Source organism: Bicyclus anynana, chromosome 16, assembly GCF_947172395.1.
Source record: "Bicyclus anynana chromosome 16, ilBicAnyn1.1, whole genome shotgun sequence".
In the NCBI taxonomy this organism is placed as follows: Eukaryota; Metazoa; Arthropoda; class Insecta; order Lepidoptera; family Nymphalidae; genus Bicyclus; species Bicyclus anynana.
Window position 1 is genome coordinate 954,064 of NC_069098.1, and position 17,090 is coordinate 971,153.

The 17,090-nt window shown below is 38.5% G+C and overlaps 1 protein-coding gene across 6 annotated transcripts in view; it reads right to left on the bottom strand.

The window, feature by feature from the left end:
- Positions 1 to 3,606: 3,606 nt before the first annotated feature.
- The window catches only part of LOC112047558 (echinoderm microtubule-associated protein-like 1), a 79,031-nt gene continuing 65,547 nt past the window's right edge, over positions 3,607 to 17,090 (bottom strand). For all 6 annotated transcript variants that reach the window (XM_024084700.2, XM_052886028.1, XM_024084699.2 and 3 more), the window contains 12 exons: positions 16,426 to 16,636; positions 15,647 to 15,847; positions 15,032 to 15,218; positions 14,564 to 14,772; positions 14,162 to 14,288; positions 13,226 to 13,356; positions 12,328 to 12,449; positions 11,508 to 11,640; positions 9,109 to 9,196; positions 7,877 to 8,021; positions 7,330 to 7,411; positions 3,607 to 6,552 (listed from right to left, as the gene is read on the bottom strand). In XM_024084700.2, coding sequence (XP_023940468.2) covers positions 6,427 to 6,552; positions 7,330 to 7,411; positions 7,877 to 8,021; positions 9,109 to 9,196; positions 11,508 to 11,640; positions 12,328 to 12,449; positions 13,226 to 13,356; positions 14,162 to 14,288; positions 14,564 to 14,772; positions 15,032 to 15,218; positions 15,647 to 15,847; positions 16,426 to 16,636 — 1,762 coding nt within the window. In that variant the 3' untranslated portion in view covers positions 3,607 to 6,426. The remainder of the gene's footprint in view (positions 6,553 to 7,329; positions 7,412 to 7,876; positions 8,022 to 9,108; positions 9,197 to 11,507; positions 11,641 to 12,327; positions 12,450 to 13,225; positions 13,357 to 14,161; positions 14,289 to 14,563; positions 14,773 to 15,031; positions 15,219 to 15,646; positions 15,848 to 16,425; positions 16,637 to 17,090) is intronic.

Genomic DNA, 17,090 nt, shown 5'->3' on the forward strand with positions numbered 1-17,090 from the left:
AAAGATGACTGATTATGACGGGATGGGTAGCAGCAGCAGTGATTGTACGATCATTTTGCGGTAGAGGTAACACCTCGAGCAGGTCCCAGGACTTGTGACTTTGGGTGTAGGTTTAAGGGATCCCTTTAGAATACATTAACACTCGTCTCCCCTGCCGACATGTTCTTCATGCCCACACTAAACAATTTATGATCAATAATTACAACATAAAATATTATTAATAATAACAACACAAAACATTATTAATAATTACAATTAAGTAAACACTTTGCACCTTCAAGGCAAGAGTGAATAGGCATCTTAAGGCAAGCGCGTTTCATCTTAGGCCTCATCATGTCAAGCACAAGCCTATCCAAGATAATGCACAAAATCACTAAAGCGACCAGCAGCGTGATGGTGTTCACGCTGCCTAACAAACAACTGAGCTCAAGTCATCAAATACCCGCTTATTAATACCATCATTGTTGCAACACTTCGTACAAATATCTCCCCTCCACAATAATATAAATAATGAATGTTAATAACACCCATAATCGAGGAACTCGTAACAAGATGGCGTGATGTAGAATCAAAATTATCTCGTTATTTCTTGGTGCGCTACTTAGGCCTGCAGGAGTTTTGTTTTTTTTTTTAATTTTTCATTTTATTGTACAAAATACAAAAGTGTTACATAATTAGGTACATAAATAGCCATCCTCATAAACTAGACGTTTTTGTGAGGACGGCGAGTTCACAATTATGTTAAGTTATTATATAAAATAAACTTACCTATACACATAAGGGACACAATTAGGCACCATATTTTATAATGCCTACAGCCTAAGTATGTCCTCTAGCGAAGTGCATCTGCGAACCCTCCCCTCCCGCTCGAGATGCACCCTTTATATATTTAACCAATTTTTTTTTGAATAAGTTAATATTGAACAACTTGCTAGTATCCAGTCCTGGCAAATTGTTCAATATACAACGTGTCCCAAAATTCAACGATAAGCGGGCGCCAAAAGATTGACCTGCTCATGAGCACTTAAGGAAAAATAATAAAAAAAATATACCTAAATTTTTTTTTTAGTTACAAAATAAATTTTAAAATTCTTTGAAAATTTACACCTTGTATGATATTTTGAACTACCGCAGCTACAATTTCTTAAATATGCTTAAGATTTTTTTTGTATCGGAACCTAAGTAGTACTACTATTCACCACAACTCTTAAAAACACCACAATGCCCGCAGTTTTTACACAAAAAAATATCAAAATATTTTTTTTCCCTCAAATTTTTAAAGATTTTTACTTTCAGTCTACTTTGACTCATGGTCTTGCAAAAAAAAGTATGAACACCGCTATGGCAAGTTATTTTCAAAGTTGACGCAACTAATCAAGATTTCAAAATAGTATAATACCCTAGGATAACTAGTCGCAAAAAAAAAATATGCGTACCATTTGTAAACAAGAACTAAATTTCTAAAATGTTTTTGCTCCTAGAAATCACTTTTACTTTATGCACAAAATGATGTGAGTCATACGTTGCAATTTCCTAGAATTTTAATGGAACGAACGATAACATTTAAAAATAAGAGAGAGAGAGAGAGAGAAAGATAGCGATAAGTATACGTTAGAGAGGGATAGACAGATGTTCTTTGTTGAATGACAATGATGCAGGTAAAGAAAATCCTGTTCCCAGCAAGTCAGTACGCTCTGCTCCTTTGTTTACTGCGCAACTTTCCGTATTCAATTGACGTGGCTCTCGTACTAACGACTTTTGGCTTTGCATTTTGGACTGGACTTAAGTGATCTGCAAACTGAACTGACCTGGCATTATTTTGGACTGTGCCTGTGTTTTGTGAATTGGACTTTTGGTGTATTTTGGACTGTTTAGCGTTATCATGCCGCAACCATACACGCCGATGGAATACGCTAACATGCATCTCATTTATGGAGAATGTCGGTGCAATGCTAACGCTGCTAGCAGATTGTATCGAGAAAGGTACCCAAACGCTCAAAGATATCCAGATTATCGGGTATTTATGAATGTGCATCAAGCGTTTTCGGAGGGTCGTTTGCCGTCAGCTAGAAGAAACGCTGGAAGACCTAGATCGGAATGCGATGAAGAAGTTCTCAATGAAATAAACATTGATTCAACTACCTCAGTGCGTGCCATAGAAGCAGCTACGGGAATCCCAAAAAGTTCAGCACATCGAATACTAAAACGTCATCGGCTACACCCATATCATTACAGACGTGTACAAACGTTACTATCACGGGACTATCCACTGCGGATCGCATTTTGCCGAGTGATGCTTCAAAAGCATCGGGAAGATCCTCAGTTCTTGGATAAAGTACTATGGTCGGATGAAACAACCTGCAAGAAAGATGGCTATTTAAATCTTCACAACCTACACAGCTGGAGCAATGAGAATCCGCACCTGATGAGAGAAGACAAATCCCAATATCAATTTAAGGTCAACTTATGGACGGGCATTTTAAATGGAAAAGTGATTGGGCCTTTTGAATTACAAGGAAACTTAGATGGGGACAGTTATTTGAACTTTTTACAAAATGATTTGCAAGAATTACTAGAAGACGTCCCCCTAAGCGACCTTCAAAATATGTGGTATCAAAATGATGGTTGCCCAGCTCACTACGCTCGTCCTGTGAGACAATACCTAGACCACGAGTATCCGGGGCGTTGGATCGGGCGACTTGGTCCTATCCTATGGCCACCCCGATCACCCGACCTAAACCCCCTGGATTTCTTTTATTGGGGTTGTCTCAAAGACAGGATCTACGCAAAACCGATTACGACATTGGACGAGCTTCGGCAAAAAATCACTCAGGCTGCGGCACATATCAATGCTAGAAGATATGCGCGAAAAATAAAACGGTCGTTTTTAAGGCGATGTCGTGCCTGTATTAATGCCGGTGGAAAACAATTCGAACATTTACTTTAATGTTGTGTAATTAAAATAACAAACACATTTTTGGAACATAGTAAAATTTATTACTAACAACAAGAACAATTAAGAAATTTGGTTCTTGTTTACAAATGGTACGCATATTTTTTTTTGTGACTAGTTATCCTAGGGTATTATACTATTTTGAAATCTTGATTAGTTGCGTCAACTTTGAAAATAACTTGCCATAGCGGTGTTCATACTTTTTTTTGCAAGACCATGAGTCAAAGTAGACTGAAAGTAAAAATCTTTAAAAATTTGAGGGAAAAAAAATATTTTGATTTTTTTTTGTGTAAAAACTGCGGGCATTGTGGTGTTTTTAAGAGTTGTGGTGAATAGTAGTACTACTTAGGTTCCGATACAAAAAAAATCTTAAGCATATTTAAGAAATTGTAGCTGCGGTAGTTCAAAATATCATACAAGGTGTAAATTTTCAAAGAATTTTAAAATTTATTTTGTAACTAAAAAAAAAATTTAGGTATATTTTTTTTATTATTTTTCCTTAAGTGCTCATGAGCAGGTCAATCTTTTGGCGCCCGCTTATCGTTGAATTTTGGGACACGTTGTATGTGGCACCATATAGTCTTTGGCGCGCTTACCATAATAATTGTTTTTTCTGGGCACTGTAAAGTTAGGAAGAGCAAATAAAATATCGGTTTTCAATAAACATCGTTTTTATTAGAGGCACATTCATACGGTAGTGACCGCTCATATACGCGTATATACAACAAACATATTCTCATTAGTGCTTATCTAAGATGAGAGTTAAAATTAACGTGAACATTCAAATGAAACTACAAATCCGTGACTAGGTTACTAATAAAAACTTAAAATGATTAAAACTAAATGTTGCCATTCAAATAATTAATAATTATTCTTAGTGTAAACTTACTTGCGCTTTCGTCTCCATCTAACCCCCGCTATAGACGTTCAGTTTTATTTAATCGAAATTTCAATCAAAATCATTAGAGAAAAACTGTACAGTTAAAACTGACGGACGATTTAACAGTTATTTTTTGCGTGGTTAAAACTGAACGTCTTTAGCACGGGTTACTCTTTCATTCAACAACAGATTTTATATTTATCTTAGTTTTTAAAAGATCTAAGATAAGAGTCTTACGTGCAAGACCAATAATGAAAGACCACAAGCGTGAATATCAATAAAAAAAATAGTTTGCTTATGGAAAAGAAAAATAATATAAAATGTGAATTTGTGCGATGAAATAATTGTATTAGGCCATTTTAAAAATTCTAAATTGCTCTCCTCAATAACTACTGACGTTCACAGTTTTCTGTTTTAAGGTACTTTAGAAGTGCTAACATGCGACCAACTAAAGGCAAATAGACAAAACTCACTCCGATCTCTTTCGTCCCAACGCCATTGGTTGAAAGTCTATTTCTCTCTAAGAGCATCTATTTATGCATGGTATTGACTGCGTGCATAAAAAAACATTATACCATAAATTTGCAATTCTTAATTTTCCTTTTCCATAAACAAAGCGAAATAAAACAAAAATTAGCTTTAAAACTTAATCTAGTTTAAAAACATTTGATCAGCTTGGCATAGTAAATAAATAATACAGATTAAAATGTGCCACATACATCAAAAATTCAACATAAAATACGCTTAAAACAGCTTAAAAAGCTAAACTTTATTCACAGTGTTATAAGTGTAAAATGTATTAAAATATTATATCAGTGTTGCCACAATATAAATACTAAATTATTTAAGCATAATTCGACGGATTGCGATTTTTATATTATATTTTATACCACGTTCAGACCCTTTTTCTATCACAACCACACAATCCAGCCAAAATAAACATCAACACTATATTATTATATAAAAAAAATGTATTCTTTAATAATAATAATAATTAATTAATTGGGTGATAGGAATTAAATGTAATATGGTTGCGGTTTATTTGAGTAAATATCTGAATGTATATTTTTAAACCAGTACAAAAATGGCCTAAGTAAAATTTATAAATATCTAGTTTTTAAAAATTAAAAATTAAAATTAAATTAAAAAAGTACACATTATTTTTTTATTTTTATTACTAGGCCACTTTTATATTGGTTGCCTCTTGAGGTTTTATATATCCCAAAACCATTAGAAGCACCATATTAGTAAGACAGGCATACAGTTGTATGAGGTTCGTAGATTAGTTGTCTATGACCAGTGGCAATTTTGAAAAATTAGCTACCCATACAAAAATCTTTTGAAATTTTGAATTGGTACCTGGTTACAATTTTATGGATTATTACGTTAACCTATTTATATTTTTTTGTTGATTATTTTGTATCATTTATGAAATTTTTAAAGGTTTGTATTTCCATGCATCAATGCAGGCGTAGCCGCGTGAAAAACTTAGTAATATAATAAAAATATAACACACATTTGTTGCATAAATCTAAAATGTACCGAATATTAAAAAAAATCGTTTGTACTACTAAATAAAATAATTTGTACATTTAATTGTACATTTTTTCCGTGTAGACAATAACATTTTTCACAGACAATGGCTCGTAATTGCTCGATTTTTTTTATTAACTACAATTTTTTATACATTTCATGTGAAACCTTACAAAATTAGTTTTTTTTAAAACACACTAACGAAATGTTAAATTAAAAAAATCTTGCTTCACAATAAGCCAAATTTATTTATTTATCCTTATTCCTTATTTAATAAACGCGGATATAGCTCCAGTTTGCTACCAATCAGATCGCTTTGATACAATACTGCCTCGTGACTCTGAACGCGTTTGCGATTTTTTTGTACCTATCCAGTCACATATTTGATTTTACATAGTATCGTTTTAGCGGAATTGTCTCACAAATTTTGTTTACTCTTGTTGTAAGGTGGCGTATATTCATTTTTACAAGAATTTATGTTGATACAATTTTATGTAATTTGAAAATTGCTTTTAGAAATCAAAGTACAAACTCGCTTAAAGTGTATTTTTTGCAGATACCTAGCTATATAAAAGCAATTTAAAAAGACTATTGATATTTTCTAGCGCCTGTGAAGGGCGTATTCTTTAAGATTTAATATGTAAAAATATCACCCTTAAAAAAAGTATTAGTGTTTTAAAGAATAAGCAAATAATAGACAAAGATAATTTAAAATTAAATAATTTGTTGTTTTAACTTTATAAAAACTATATTTATTAGCAAATTGCATTTTTCAAGAATTTTTGGCAACCCTAGGCGTACGTGTCCAATGTACTACACGCGAGGCGCGAAATTGATTGAAGTCAATCGAAAACGATAATGTAGGCAATAACTTCTTCGTGCAACTTCATCTAGCTTCGCTCAACTTCCGACCGTTGTCGGTTTTGCGTCCGAGTTACGACTTGAAGCGGTTCGAGCGAGTAGTATAATTGCGGCGTGTAATGCGTGTAGGTACATATAATGCGTGCGCATGTTGCGTGTGCTTGTTGCGTGCGCGTGTTGCGTGTGCGTGCAAGTGCGTCTAGTCGACGAGCCACTGCAGGAGCGCGGCGTCGTTGCCGCCGGCAGACAGCAGGCGCGTGTCGTCGGGCAGGAAGCGCACGCACGTCACGTGCGACGAGTGGCCGCCGTACGCCTGGCACAGCGACTGTGGAGCGACGCGATATGTTAAAGTGATTTTCATATAGCACTAGGGTATACACTAAGTAATAATGGGAAAATTCCTTGTCCAGCTATGTGTTCTGTGGTCCAACATAGGTTTGAAAATGTTTTGGTTTGAGAATGTCACGCGTTAAAACTTTTAGTCAGCCATGTCGTAAATAAAACATTAATATGAGTGATACGTGCTCTAATAAGTAAAGTGAACTTAAAGCACTAGTAATTAGGTCTACTTTACTTTGAAGAAAATTGAGGTTTTGATTTGAATTTGCACAAATAGTATCCATCAAAGTAAGTAAGTAAGTAATCGTTTGGTAGGTATAGAGAATAGGCTACGATTAGCACAGGAATTTGGGGAATTACTATTAAAATATCCTCCTCCTTGCGTTGTATTCCTCATTACCGAGGGCCGTGACCCCTATCACAAGCTTGCTTCTTCACGATGTCGCGCCATGTGGTCGGCATTTCGCGACTTTGCAGAGCCTCGTGTACTTTGGTGTCGAGAGTGGCGCGGATTTGGTCGGACCAACGCATCGGGCTACGTCCTCGAGGTCTCTTTCCTTCCACTTTGCCAGTGATCACTAGTTTCTCTAAATTATCTCCTTCTCTCCTGGCAATGTGGCCGAAGTACTCGAGGATCCTCTAAAGACAGGTGGTGGATAGCCTCTTACAGATGTTAAGTTGTTTTAGCACCGATACATTGGTTCAATATTATTAAAATATAATTACCTATAAATTATCTACACAAAAGTACGGAAGCGCTCACCTTGGGCTGGGTGACGGGGTACGCGAAGAGCTTCACTTTCCCGAAGTCGTCGCCCGTCGCCGCCAGCCGCTCGTCGTGCGACCTGCACACACCGGACAGAGCGTATTGACACTTTATTTAATGGTCTTAAATTGTTCATTATAATGACGTAAATATTCATTATCATGCGTACAGTTTATAGTAGAGCCGAAGCCCGCGACTTCGTCCGCGCTTAGACCTCTTTAATCCAGACTTTATCGCTTATGTATCGCTGTAAAAATGGAGTAACTATTCTCGTTTTTCCAACATTTCCCTTCACTGCTCTGCTCCTTTTGATCATAGCGTGATGAAAAGTATAATATATATAAAATACTATAACCTGCCCAGGAATATGAAGAATAATTGTACCAAGTTTCGTTAAAATCCGTCAAGTAGTTTTTATTACGAACATACAAACAGCCAAAAATTTTACTGATTGCATTTTTGGCATCAGTATCGATCACTATCACCACCTGTTAGTTATTTTGGAAATATATTTCATGTATTTCATGATTATACGTATGTGTACCTCGTGCAAGAGTTGATGTCGGTGCCGTCAGCGTTCTCGGGCCAGATGCCCACCGTGTTGAAGGTGATGGGGCAGTTGTTGGTGGCCCACGCAGCGTCCCGCAGCGACGTCGGCGACGTCACCTGGCGGCAAGTGGTCGCGTTCCCTGTGCAAACAACATTTATTTAAACTTACATCATCATTATCAGCTTAATTCGATGCTCCACAATATTTGCCGCTACAAAGTAAAGCTACAAAATGTTTGCCGCCCCTGAAACTACTGACCTCTAAAATTAGATACACTGTTCACAATAACGATAGTTCCTTTTTTTGGGTATAATCTAGTTTCTTGGATTATTTGAGTGCTATTCTAATATAACACTAATCTAATATAAAACCTGTCGGTCAATCGGCGCTGGTTTGACACAAGTATGGAGACACGGTACGGACCAACTGCGCAGACCACGGGCTGTCGTCATGTGTTACGTCGATTCTCTTTCTACAAACACTAACGCTTTACTAACTAAAAGCAACAAAATGTAGATTTAATAATGACAGATCCGATTAACAACTTGATCACGTGAACTGTCGATAGTAAATGTCATTCCCATAAATTTTGTTAAGTTTTCGAAGCGTTAGCGTTTGTAGAATCAACGCATGTCTACAGACCCTGGTCTGCACAGATAGTCGGCGCAGTTACCCTGACCCTGTACCGATAAAGTAACAGGCGCAGGAAACCTGCTTTCTACCTGAATACGTCCTTAGAATGCTAATGTTAGAGTGTGAAACATTCACAATCAATCAATCAATTTATTTATTTGCAGATACATGCATTATATACACAGGTGGTCGGTAGATGTAGATGGTAAATGTATCTTGCCAATTTGGCATGCAAATTATTTGTTAAGTATTTAATGATTCAAATGACAATTTCACCATTTACAATCAAATGTTAATGATGATCACCGATATTGAACTAACATTTTTTCTGAAGGTTTAACACCAGTCACTTCCCACCTCTGTGCTGAGAAATTTCACTGAAAATTTTTTGCAAGAAAGAAAACCTTAATCTCACTACTCAATCCAGGATTCAAACCCAAAACTTTACGACCAGGAACTTTATATAAGCAAGTACCTACTATAAATATTGGCATGAAAAAATTTAGTGGCTTTTTAATTGTAATTTTTGTCTCTCAACTGAAAAGGTTGAGGACCCCTGGAATACAATAACAGTATGACAGTTATCTACTTACAGAATAGAAGCTCGTAGTCTCCTGAATTGCTCCGCAAGTACTGACTGTCCTCCGACCAGTCCAGGTGAGTGATGTAACTGGAGTGGCCCTGCAAGTGACAGATACACTACATAAGTATTTATTCTCTCATTTATTTATTACTTCTTTTTTTTTAATTTTTAACAATATAAGTATAAATTAAAAAACATTATTAAAAATTTATAAAAAAAAAAATTTCACCCTCCCGCTGCGGGACATTTGAGTGCCCAAGCAACCGGTGGTCAGGGCTCCAGAGTGAGGAACCTCCTCACAATACGCGCCGTCTCAAGAGTCACTGCCTTCTGTATCTCACTCTTGATCCAACAGTTAAGCGAAAGCTTCTTAAGGTGTTGGTCGAAGCTTTTCGCTATAAGACTGACTGAAACAACTATCGGAACAATAATAGTTGACTCAACATTCCACATGGCGGTAATCTCGTGAGCAAGGTCCAAGTATTTTGATACTTTTTCCTTTTCGGCTTTAACCAGATTATCGCCATGTGGAACTGTAATATCAACAATTATTGCACGACGCACTGACCGATCGACTAGCACTATATCAGGTCTATTGGCTACAATATACCTGTCAGTGATAATCGTTCGGTCCCAGTAAAGCAATGCACTGCTATTTTCAAGAACTGATGCTGGATCGTACCTATAGTAAGGCATCTTAAAATCGATAAGGCCATATTGAAGAGCAAGCTGTTGGTGGATTATCTTGGCTACTTGATTATGTCTGTGCAAGTATTCGCCGTTAGCAAGGTGAGAACACCCGGACACAATATGCCTGAGGGACTCCCCAGGACGATGACACGCTCGACAGATGTCTAGAGTGCCATCTTTCATAATGTGTTTCCGGTAGTAAAAAGTATTTATTATTATTATTAAAACAATGCAAATATAGCAAGAAATAAAAATCTGCTGTCAACTTAATTTAAATTAATTTGTCTAGTATTTAATTGTTATTGAACAATGAATAGATGCAGAAAATACAAATTCCAATTTATAAACTTTGAAATAGTATTAGATTATTATATAGAGTTTGGTATCGTAAATTCCATAGAACTCATTTACAATGGAATGGACATACATCACATTATCAAAGTTTTTCTTTACAAACACCTTAACCACCATAATTCAGTATAGCTGCCTACCGTATTTAACTATAGTAGGAAGGAGCATGGGTTGACAGAATCGCAGATTTACAAAATCATAATGATTTATTCACCAGCTCTCAATCTGAAAGCTTCATATTTAAGTAATAAATTCATATTTTAGATCTGTGTAGCAATGCTGTTTAGGGGCTGAAACAAGCGTAACTGACCCAGACTAATATTACAAAGGTTTCTAATACTACTAGAAATTAGAAAATAATATTATAATGGAAGCTAGCTATACAATGTTAAAAGCGCATAGTCTACATTAAACTTGGGTTAAATCTTTAAACCAACGTTTCATAACCTCAGCTTGGTTAATAATCACTAGCATGCACTAACTAAAGCGACTAAAGTGCTTTGCTTTTCAGATAGCATGGGTACGATGACAGTCGTCTATATGACGTTCATAATTCTGTTATCGTGAATCGCGGCAAACTTTCAAGAGTGAAACGAACTGTCACCTGCACCATCCTACATGAAACGAATCTACGTCAGCCTAAAGTAAACACTGGCTAGCTGTATGACTTGGTTACCCTTCTACGTTTTCTCTCCGTGCACTAAGATGCATGAAATCAGTCAATTTCTTTTTAACTAGTAGTTAAAATTGCAATTCATTTGCGTCCCTCGTTTAAAGTCTGCTCTAGGTCTATGGTCTCAAACTCTAGGGTATAGCGAAAGGGAACTTTAGGTCTTAGCCCTAAACTTTAGAAATGCATCTCATTATATATAAAAGATAATTAGGGGAATCAAAAAAGTACTTAACCTCAATACAATGATAATAAATTATTTTTACCAATTAGATACATTTTTTAATGTTCTATTTTTAAAAAAATGTTTTACAGTCATTTAAGTACGTCACTGGTTCTGAGCTAGTTTTCTAATTTTCCAAAATAATTGTCATATAATTTAAAAAAAAAAAAACCAATCCTCTTGCTATCATTGATTTATTAAGTTTTAAAATATTATAGATACCTACTCTGTAAAAGTGTGCAAAATGTACGTGAAATGTGAAAAATTATGTTACGTATATTAAAATTTATTATGGAAATTGTTATGTTATGTATTTGTACTGTGGCATGTATTTATGTAACTATGTGATTTAAAAAATATTAAAGTGAAGGTACTTACGAGTTATGTCTCAGTGTTCTCAATTCAAATGAGTGAATGTTTGTTTTGAATGTGGAACTTGTAAAGTGATAATTTTTTTTTAAATGAGGGTACTTACGAGACATTTCCCTATTCTGGAGTATTTCGTTCCGTTCCCGTCGGATTGGTACACATAGATGAAGTTGTCCCGAGATCCGATGGCTACGAACTGATTGTCGGGAGAGTACTGGATCGTTTGAATTGGTTCCGTGCTGCAAATATACCATTGATATTAGAAATTATGTTAAGTGTAATAAAGTTATAGTTATAACATAACTTCAAATATAGTTAGTGTCAGTGAATGCCACTGTCATATAATGAAGGTCATTGTAGCATTAGTGATTTTTCCGCAGCCGAATTGCACAAACCTAGTTAGGTAAGACCATAATAAAAGAAATAAAAGAATTAACAAAACTTGGTAAATATATACTAATAAATATAAAGCTGAAGAGTTTGTTTGTTTGTTTGATTGAACGCGCTAATCTCAGGAACCGGTTCGATTTGAAAAATTCTTTCTGTGTTAGATAAGCCCATTCATCAAGGAAGGCTATAGGCTATATATTATTCCCGTATTCCTACGGGAACGGGAGCCACGGGAGTAAAACCGCGCGGCATCAGCTAGTAGTATATAATTGGCGTTAGGCATGGCATCCTCGATTTTGTAGTACGGTTTACCTGTATGGTACTTACTTACCTTCTTGTACTTGCATAGGCAATCCAGTTAGTTTGAACTGAATTGAACTTTATTGTGCTATAGCAAGAGTTGCAATTCATATTGACTTTACTGAGTGAACCTTCTGTACTTTTATTCTTTGATTTTATTTAGGAGGACTAAATGTCCTGCCATACGTGGCCCAAGCAGAGCGACGACTAGAACTATTACAGCGGAGAGGCCTCACCCGTCCTGGTGAGCAGCCATGAGGTCGCGCGAGTGCGGGTCGTACACCAGCCAGCGGCCGTTGGCGCAGCCCACGGCGATCACGGAGCCGTCGCCTGACCACGCCGCGCAGTGCGCGCGCTCCTGTGAAAAAACGCAATTATTTAGACAGAACCCTATGTGACGTGACGGGTAGCAGCGACAGCGATTGTGCCATTATTTTGTAGTCGAGGAAACACCTCGAGCAGATCCCAGGACTTGTGACCTTGGGAGTAGGCTTAAGGGATGTCTTTAGAATGCATTAACACTCACCTTCCCTGCCCGACACGATCTCCATGCCCACACTAAACAATTTATAATAAACAATATTTAAAACACAAAACATTATCAATAATTACAACAAAAAACATTTTTTGCACAAAATCATTAATGCGACTAGCAGCGTGGCCGTGTCTACGCTGCCTTACAAACAACTGATCTCAAGTCATCAAATACCCTCTTATTTATGCCAACACTCATACCTCCCATCATCATCACCAATAACATAAATAAAGAATGTTAATACCACCTGTAATCGAGGAACTTGTAAAATTTGTAACATTTAGACATCATCACTGAATTTTAGGTTCAGACATTTTAGTAGTAATAGAACTAGTCTAGAGCTCGGAGAGTCCGGGAAATTCGAGCAGGGACTGACTTATAAACGATTAAAATGGCATCCGTGTTAAGGTTGTTCTGTCAATCATCATTAAGAGGTAATCTGTTTTTACTCTGCAAACAACTTTTAAATAACAAATGGAAATTGTGTCTGATGTTTTTCAGACACTTCAACACTTCGACACAACTTCTGCGTTTCTTGGCGGTTTCCGTAGATCCTGGTTACCAAAGCGATGGATATAGAGCATAGTTTGTGCACGAACCTCAATGTCCTTGCTCCAGACGGTGGAGTGGCTGAGGCCGTCCCACAGCTGCAGCAGGCGGTCCCAACCGGCCGACACGAACTGCGGCAGCGACGGGTGCGCGGCCAGACCCCACACTTCGTCCACGTGACCTGTACACAATATCGACGTGATCATGCAGTCTACCGGATGATCACTCTGACACTCAGACTAAATACCTACATAAGGACTAGTATCGCACCCAAATTCACGAACAAAATTTTCTGCTATTTTCTAAGGAAAACGAGCTTAGATTTCATACATAATAATAATAATAATAAAATAATAATAAAACGATTGTAAACTATTAAACATCGATTCTATAAAGACAGTGTTTATAATCGCATAAGATCGTTGATCATATACTTTGACAGAAAAATTATATCTTACGAGGCAGGTCTTTATCTAATTAGTCTGAGCTCTGACATGTTTAATGTCGGAACCACACGCTTGCTAAACTTCAAAATGTATAGTGTTTATTTGACTTGGGTTTTAAGCGAGTGTCGGTCTTCTGTCATATATCAAAGGGAAATTTGCCGAAAGCGCTTGCGATGCGACCACATGTAAGTGCGCTTTCGGCGATTAAAAATGTGTCACTGGTCAAGTGAAGACACGTTTTTGAATAGCCACCCTTTCTTTGTCGTGTTTTTTGTATTCTTGCACTTTTTTGTTTTCATGATAATAATGTTATACGCAAACTCCGTCCATCTTGCTTGCTACTTGAGAATGCACTAGGAAGCACGCGGATAGCGATGTTTGATTTCAAGCCAAACGATTGTGGAGATATGGAGTTTGCTACCAGAAGTATCAAGCGTGTAATTCCGGCATAATATTTCGTAATGTGAACTTAATTAAATAAATATAATTCACTTTGATATCCTTCTTTTGATAAACATTCTAGAAAATACCTATCCTTACCCAGTACTGCTGGTACGAAGCCAAGCTCCAAGTCTCCGTGCAGGATACAATTCCTCGTAGTGCCGACGAACAGTTGTCGACCCTTGCCTTCCGCGACTACCCGCACCCCGCCGTAGTGGCCTTCAATCTGTTGAAATCGTTTGACGATAAATCTTTGCAATCAAATGTTATATTTAAAAAAAACTAGGAAAGGACAACCCTAGAAGTAAGGCTGAATGGAAAAATGATTGAGAAAGAAAGAAAGAAGGGAGATCAATAAACCTGAAAATCAGCGTTGGTCATGGGGAGGCAAACTGGCATGCAACTTAGGCGCTAAGTGTTTACAGGGTACTCCCTCCCTCAAACGCCTCGTGCCCTCCTCCAGACGCCTCGTGCCCTACTCCAGACGCCTCGTGCACTCACCACATTCTCCATGCCGGTGGCGTTGAGCTCTGCGTCGAACAGCACCAGCCGGCCGTCCTTGCCGCCCGCCGTCACCACGCCGCCCTCCTTCAGGCTGCACAGGCTGAACACGGCGCCCTCGTGCACTCCTCGCACCAGCTTCTGTATGGTGTTGGTGCCGCGGCCCCACACTATGATGTTGCCATTGGAATCGCCCGAGATTACGTCTCCTGATAGGGAAAAAATTGGTTTATTTAGAATATTTCATTGATAAAATCTGCGGCTTTCAGCTTGCGTCCACGGTAGAGATCAGAATGTAGTGTACGAACTTGTAGCAACATATTCGCATCGACGCGTTCTCTTATTTCATACATTACAGGTTTAGCTGTAGCTTTCCACACAAAAGAAATACTTGAAACGAAAGTTAAGAAAACAGTAGTGAATCTAAATTAGCGCCTCTCGGTTTTCAAGCGAACTCTAAAGGGTTACCATTATGATTAAATCCAAGGCACGTGACGTATTTGGGCTTGTCTCGTGTCTCGAACACTCCCATACGCTTGTAGAGCACGTTGGACGAGTCCAGGGTCCAGAAAGCGATGTGGCTCTTCCCGCAAGTCACGATTTGGTTGCGTTCCAGCGGGTGGAACTCGGCCGCTACCACGGTGTCCACTGAACACTGGGGAAAATATTCGTTAGAGTTTATGGGTGCCTGGTACTATTTGTTCAAGTTATTTAGGTAGTTTCGAATGGATGATGTATGATGGTTGTCTGTGTAATTAAAGGCACAGGGAACTCTTTCCACCAAAGAATTCACGAAGATTTGTTAGTATTTATGTGTTTCTAGTACAATTGTTCAGAGTATTTATTTGAGTTTCGGTTGCCTGTGATGTTAAAGGCACAGTGAACTCTTTCTACTAAACAATAATCGAAGATCTGTTAGTATTTTGTGTTCCTGGTAATATTTGTGCATAGTCTTTAGCTTTGTGGCTCTTGTCACATGCTGATTTGCGGACTCATCGGGTGAAACTCGGCCTCTAACATGTTTTCCACCGAATACTGAACATAAACCAGTGTTTATGAGTTCCTGGTGCTCAGCGCACGTACCTTGGTCTCGGCCAGGCAGTGCTTGTCCCGCTGCCACTCCCACACGGAGATGGTGTGGTCGGGCCCGTCGTCCACGCACGCCAGCAGCGCGCCGCCGTCTGCGCGCGAGAACGTCACGCACGCCACCGCGCGCTCCATATGCCCGGCGCCTATGACTGCCAGCGTCGCCAGCGACACTGAGTTCCATACTCGCACGTGAGGCTGGAGAGAGAGAACAAGTGTTTTGAATCCTACGAATTACCAATAGCACAAAGGCATGTAAATTTTGGTTTGAGAAGCTAAATGATACAAGATACCTGAGACGATAATTTTTAAGATAAGAGGGTGAGACTCTTCTTGAGTCGTCATCTCATCAGAAGGGAATGCTTAATTCGAGACAAATTAATATGCTAATCATCATAAGTCTTCCAACAGTGCGTGTTGACCTACGATGCGAGACTTGGTTGCTAGCTATGGGCCTAATAAGAAGAATCAAAGTCATTCAGCCAGCGATGGAGCTCTTTTGAGGTTTCTCTGATTGATCGTATTAGAAATAAGGAGATTCGTAGAAGAACCAATGTCACTGACATAGTTTAGCGAGTCGTGAAGCTAAAATGCGATAATGGGCAGCCCACATAGTTCGACGAGCCGATTGTTGTGTTTGGAATTCCATACAAGAAGCCTGTGTTCAGAAGTGTCAAATGTGAAGACGTCCATCGGCTTCAAATGATAATGATAATGACTAGTATCATGATGGCGGCTTGAGAAACACGCAGCCATTGACTCGAAGTTCGCCTCACCCTAGCGTCGAGTCGGTCGTGTCCGGCGCACTGTCCGCTGGCTATGACCAGCTTGTTGGGATGCACCGCTATGCACTTGACGTCGTCCGTGTGGCCCGTGTAGTGGCGCTGGCACTGCTCCTCCACGTTGAACAGCACTACCACCGCCGCCACGAAGTACACAATCTCGCCTGTCGGCAGCAGGTACAGATTGCTGCGACAGTCTTTGCCTCTGAAAGTTGAACAGAATGGGTTTAAGAAGGTAACTGTGTCAAGCGCGGTCTACACTCTACTACTACTTGTCTGGCGTCTCTATTACTACTTGTCTGGCTGTCTCTATTACTACTTGTCTGGTAGGTATAGACCGTGGCTAGTTACCACCCTAACAACAAAGACGTACCTTTAGTGTTCCGATACGATGTCGCGTAGAAATCGTCGGAGGCACGAGTACAATATACTTGTGCCCGCTTCCATCTTTGACCACGCTCACCGGTCGCGTGACGCTGACGCGGTCTCGGAATTTGTTTAGTGCTCCATATAAGTTCATGCTAAGTGGGTCGTACAACCCGGTCGCGATTGCCAAGAAATTATTTTGAATTGCTCAGAAGATGTATCGTACGATATAAGATACATTTTGTCCTTCCGCCGCCTTCCGCCGCCTTCAGTCGGTCTATTAATTCGATGAA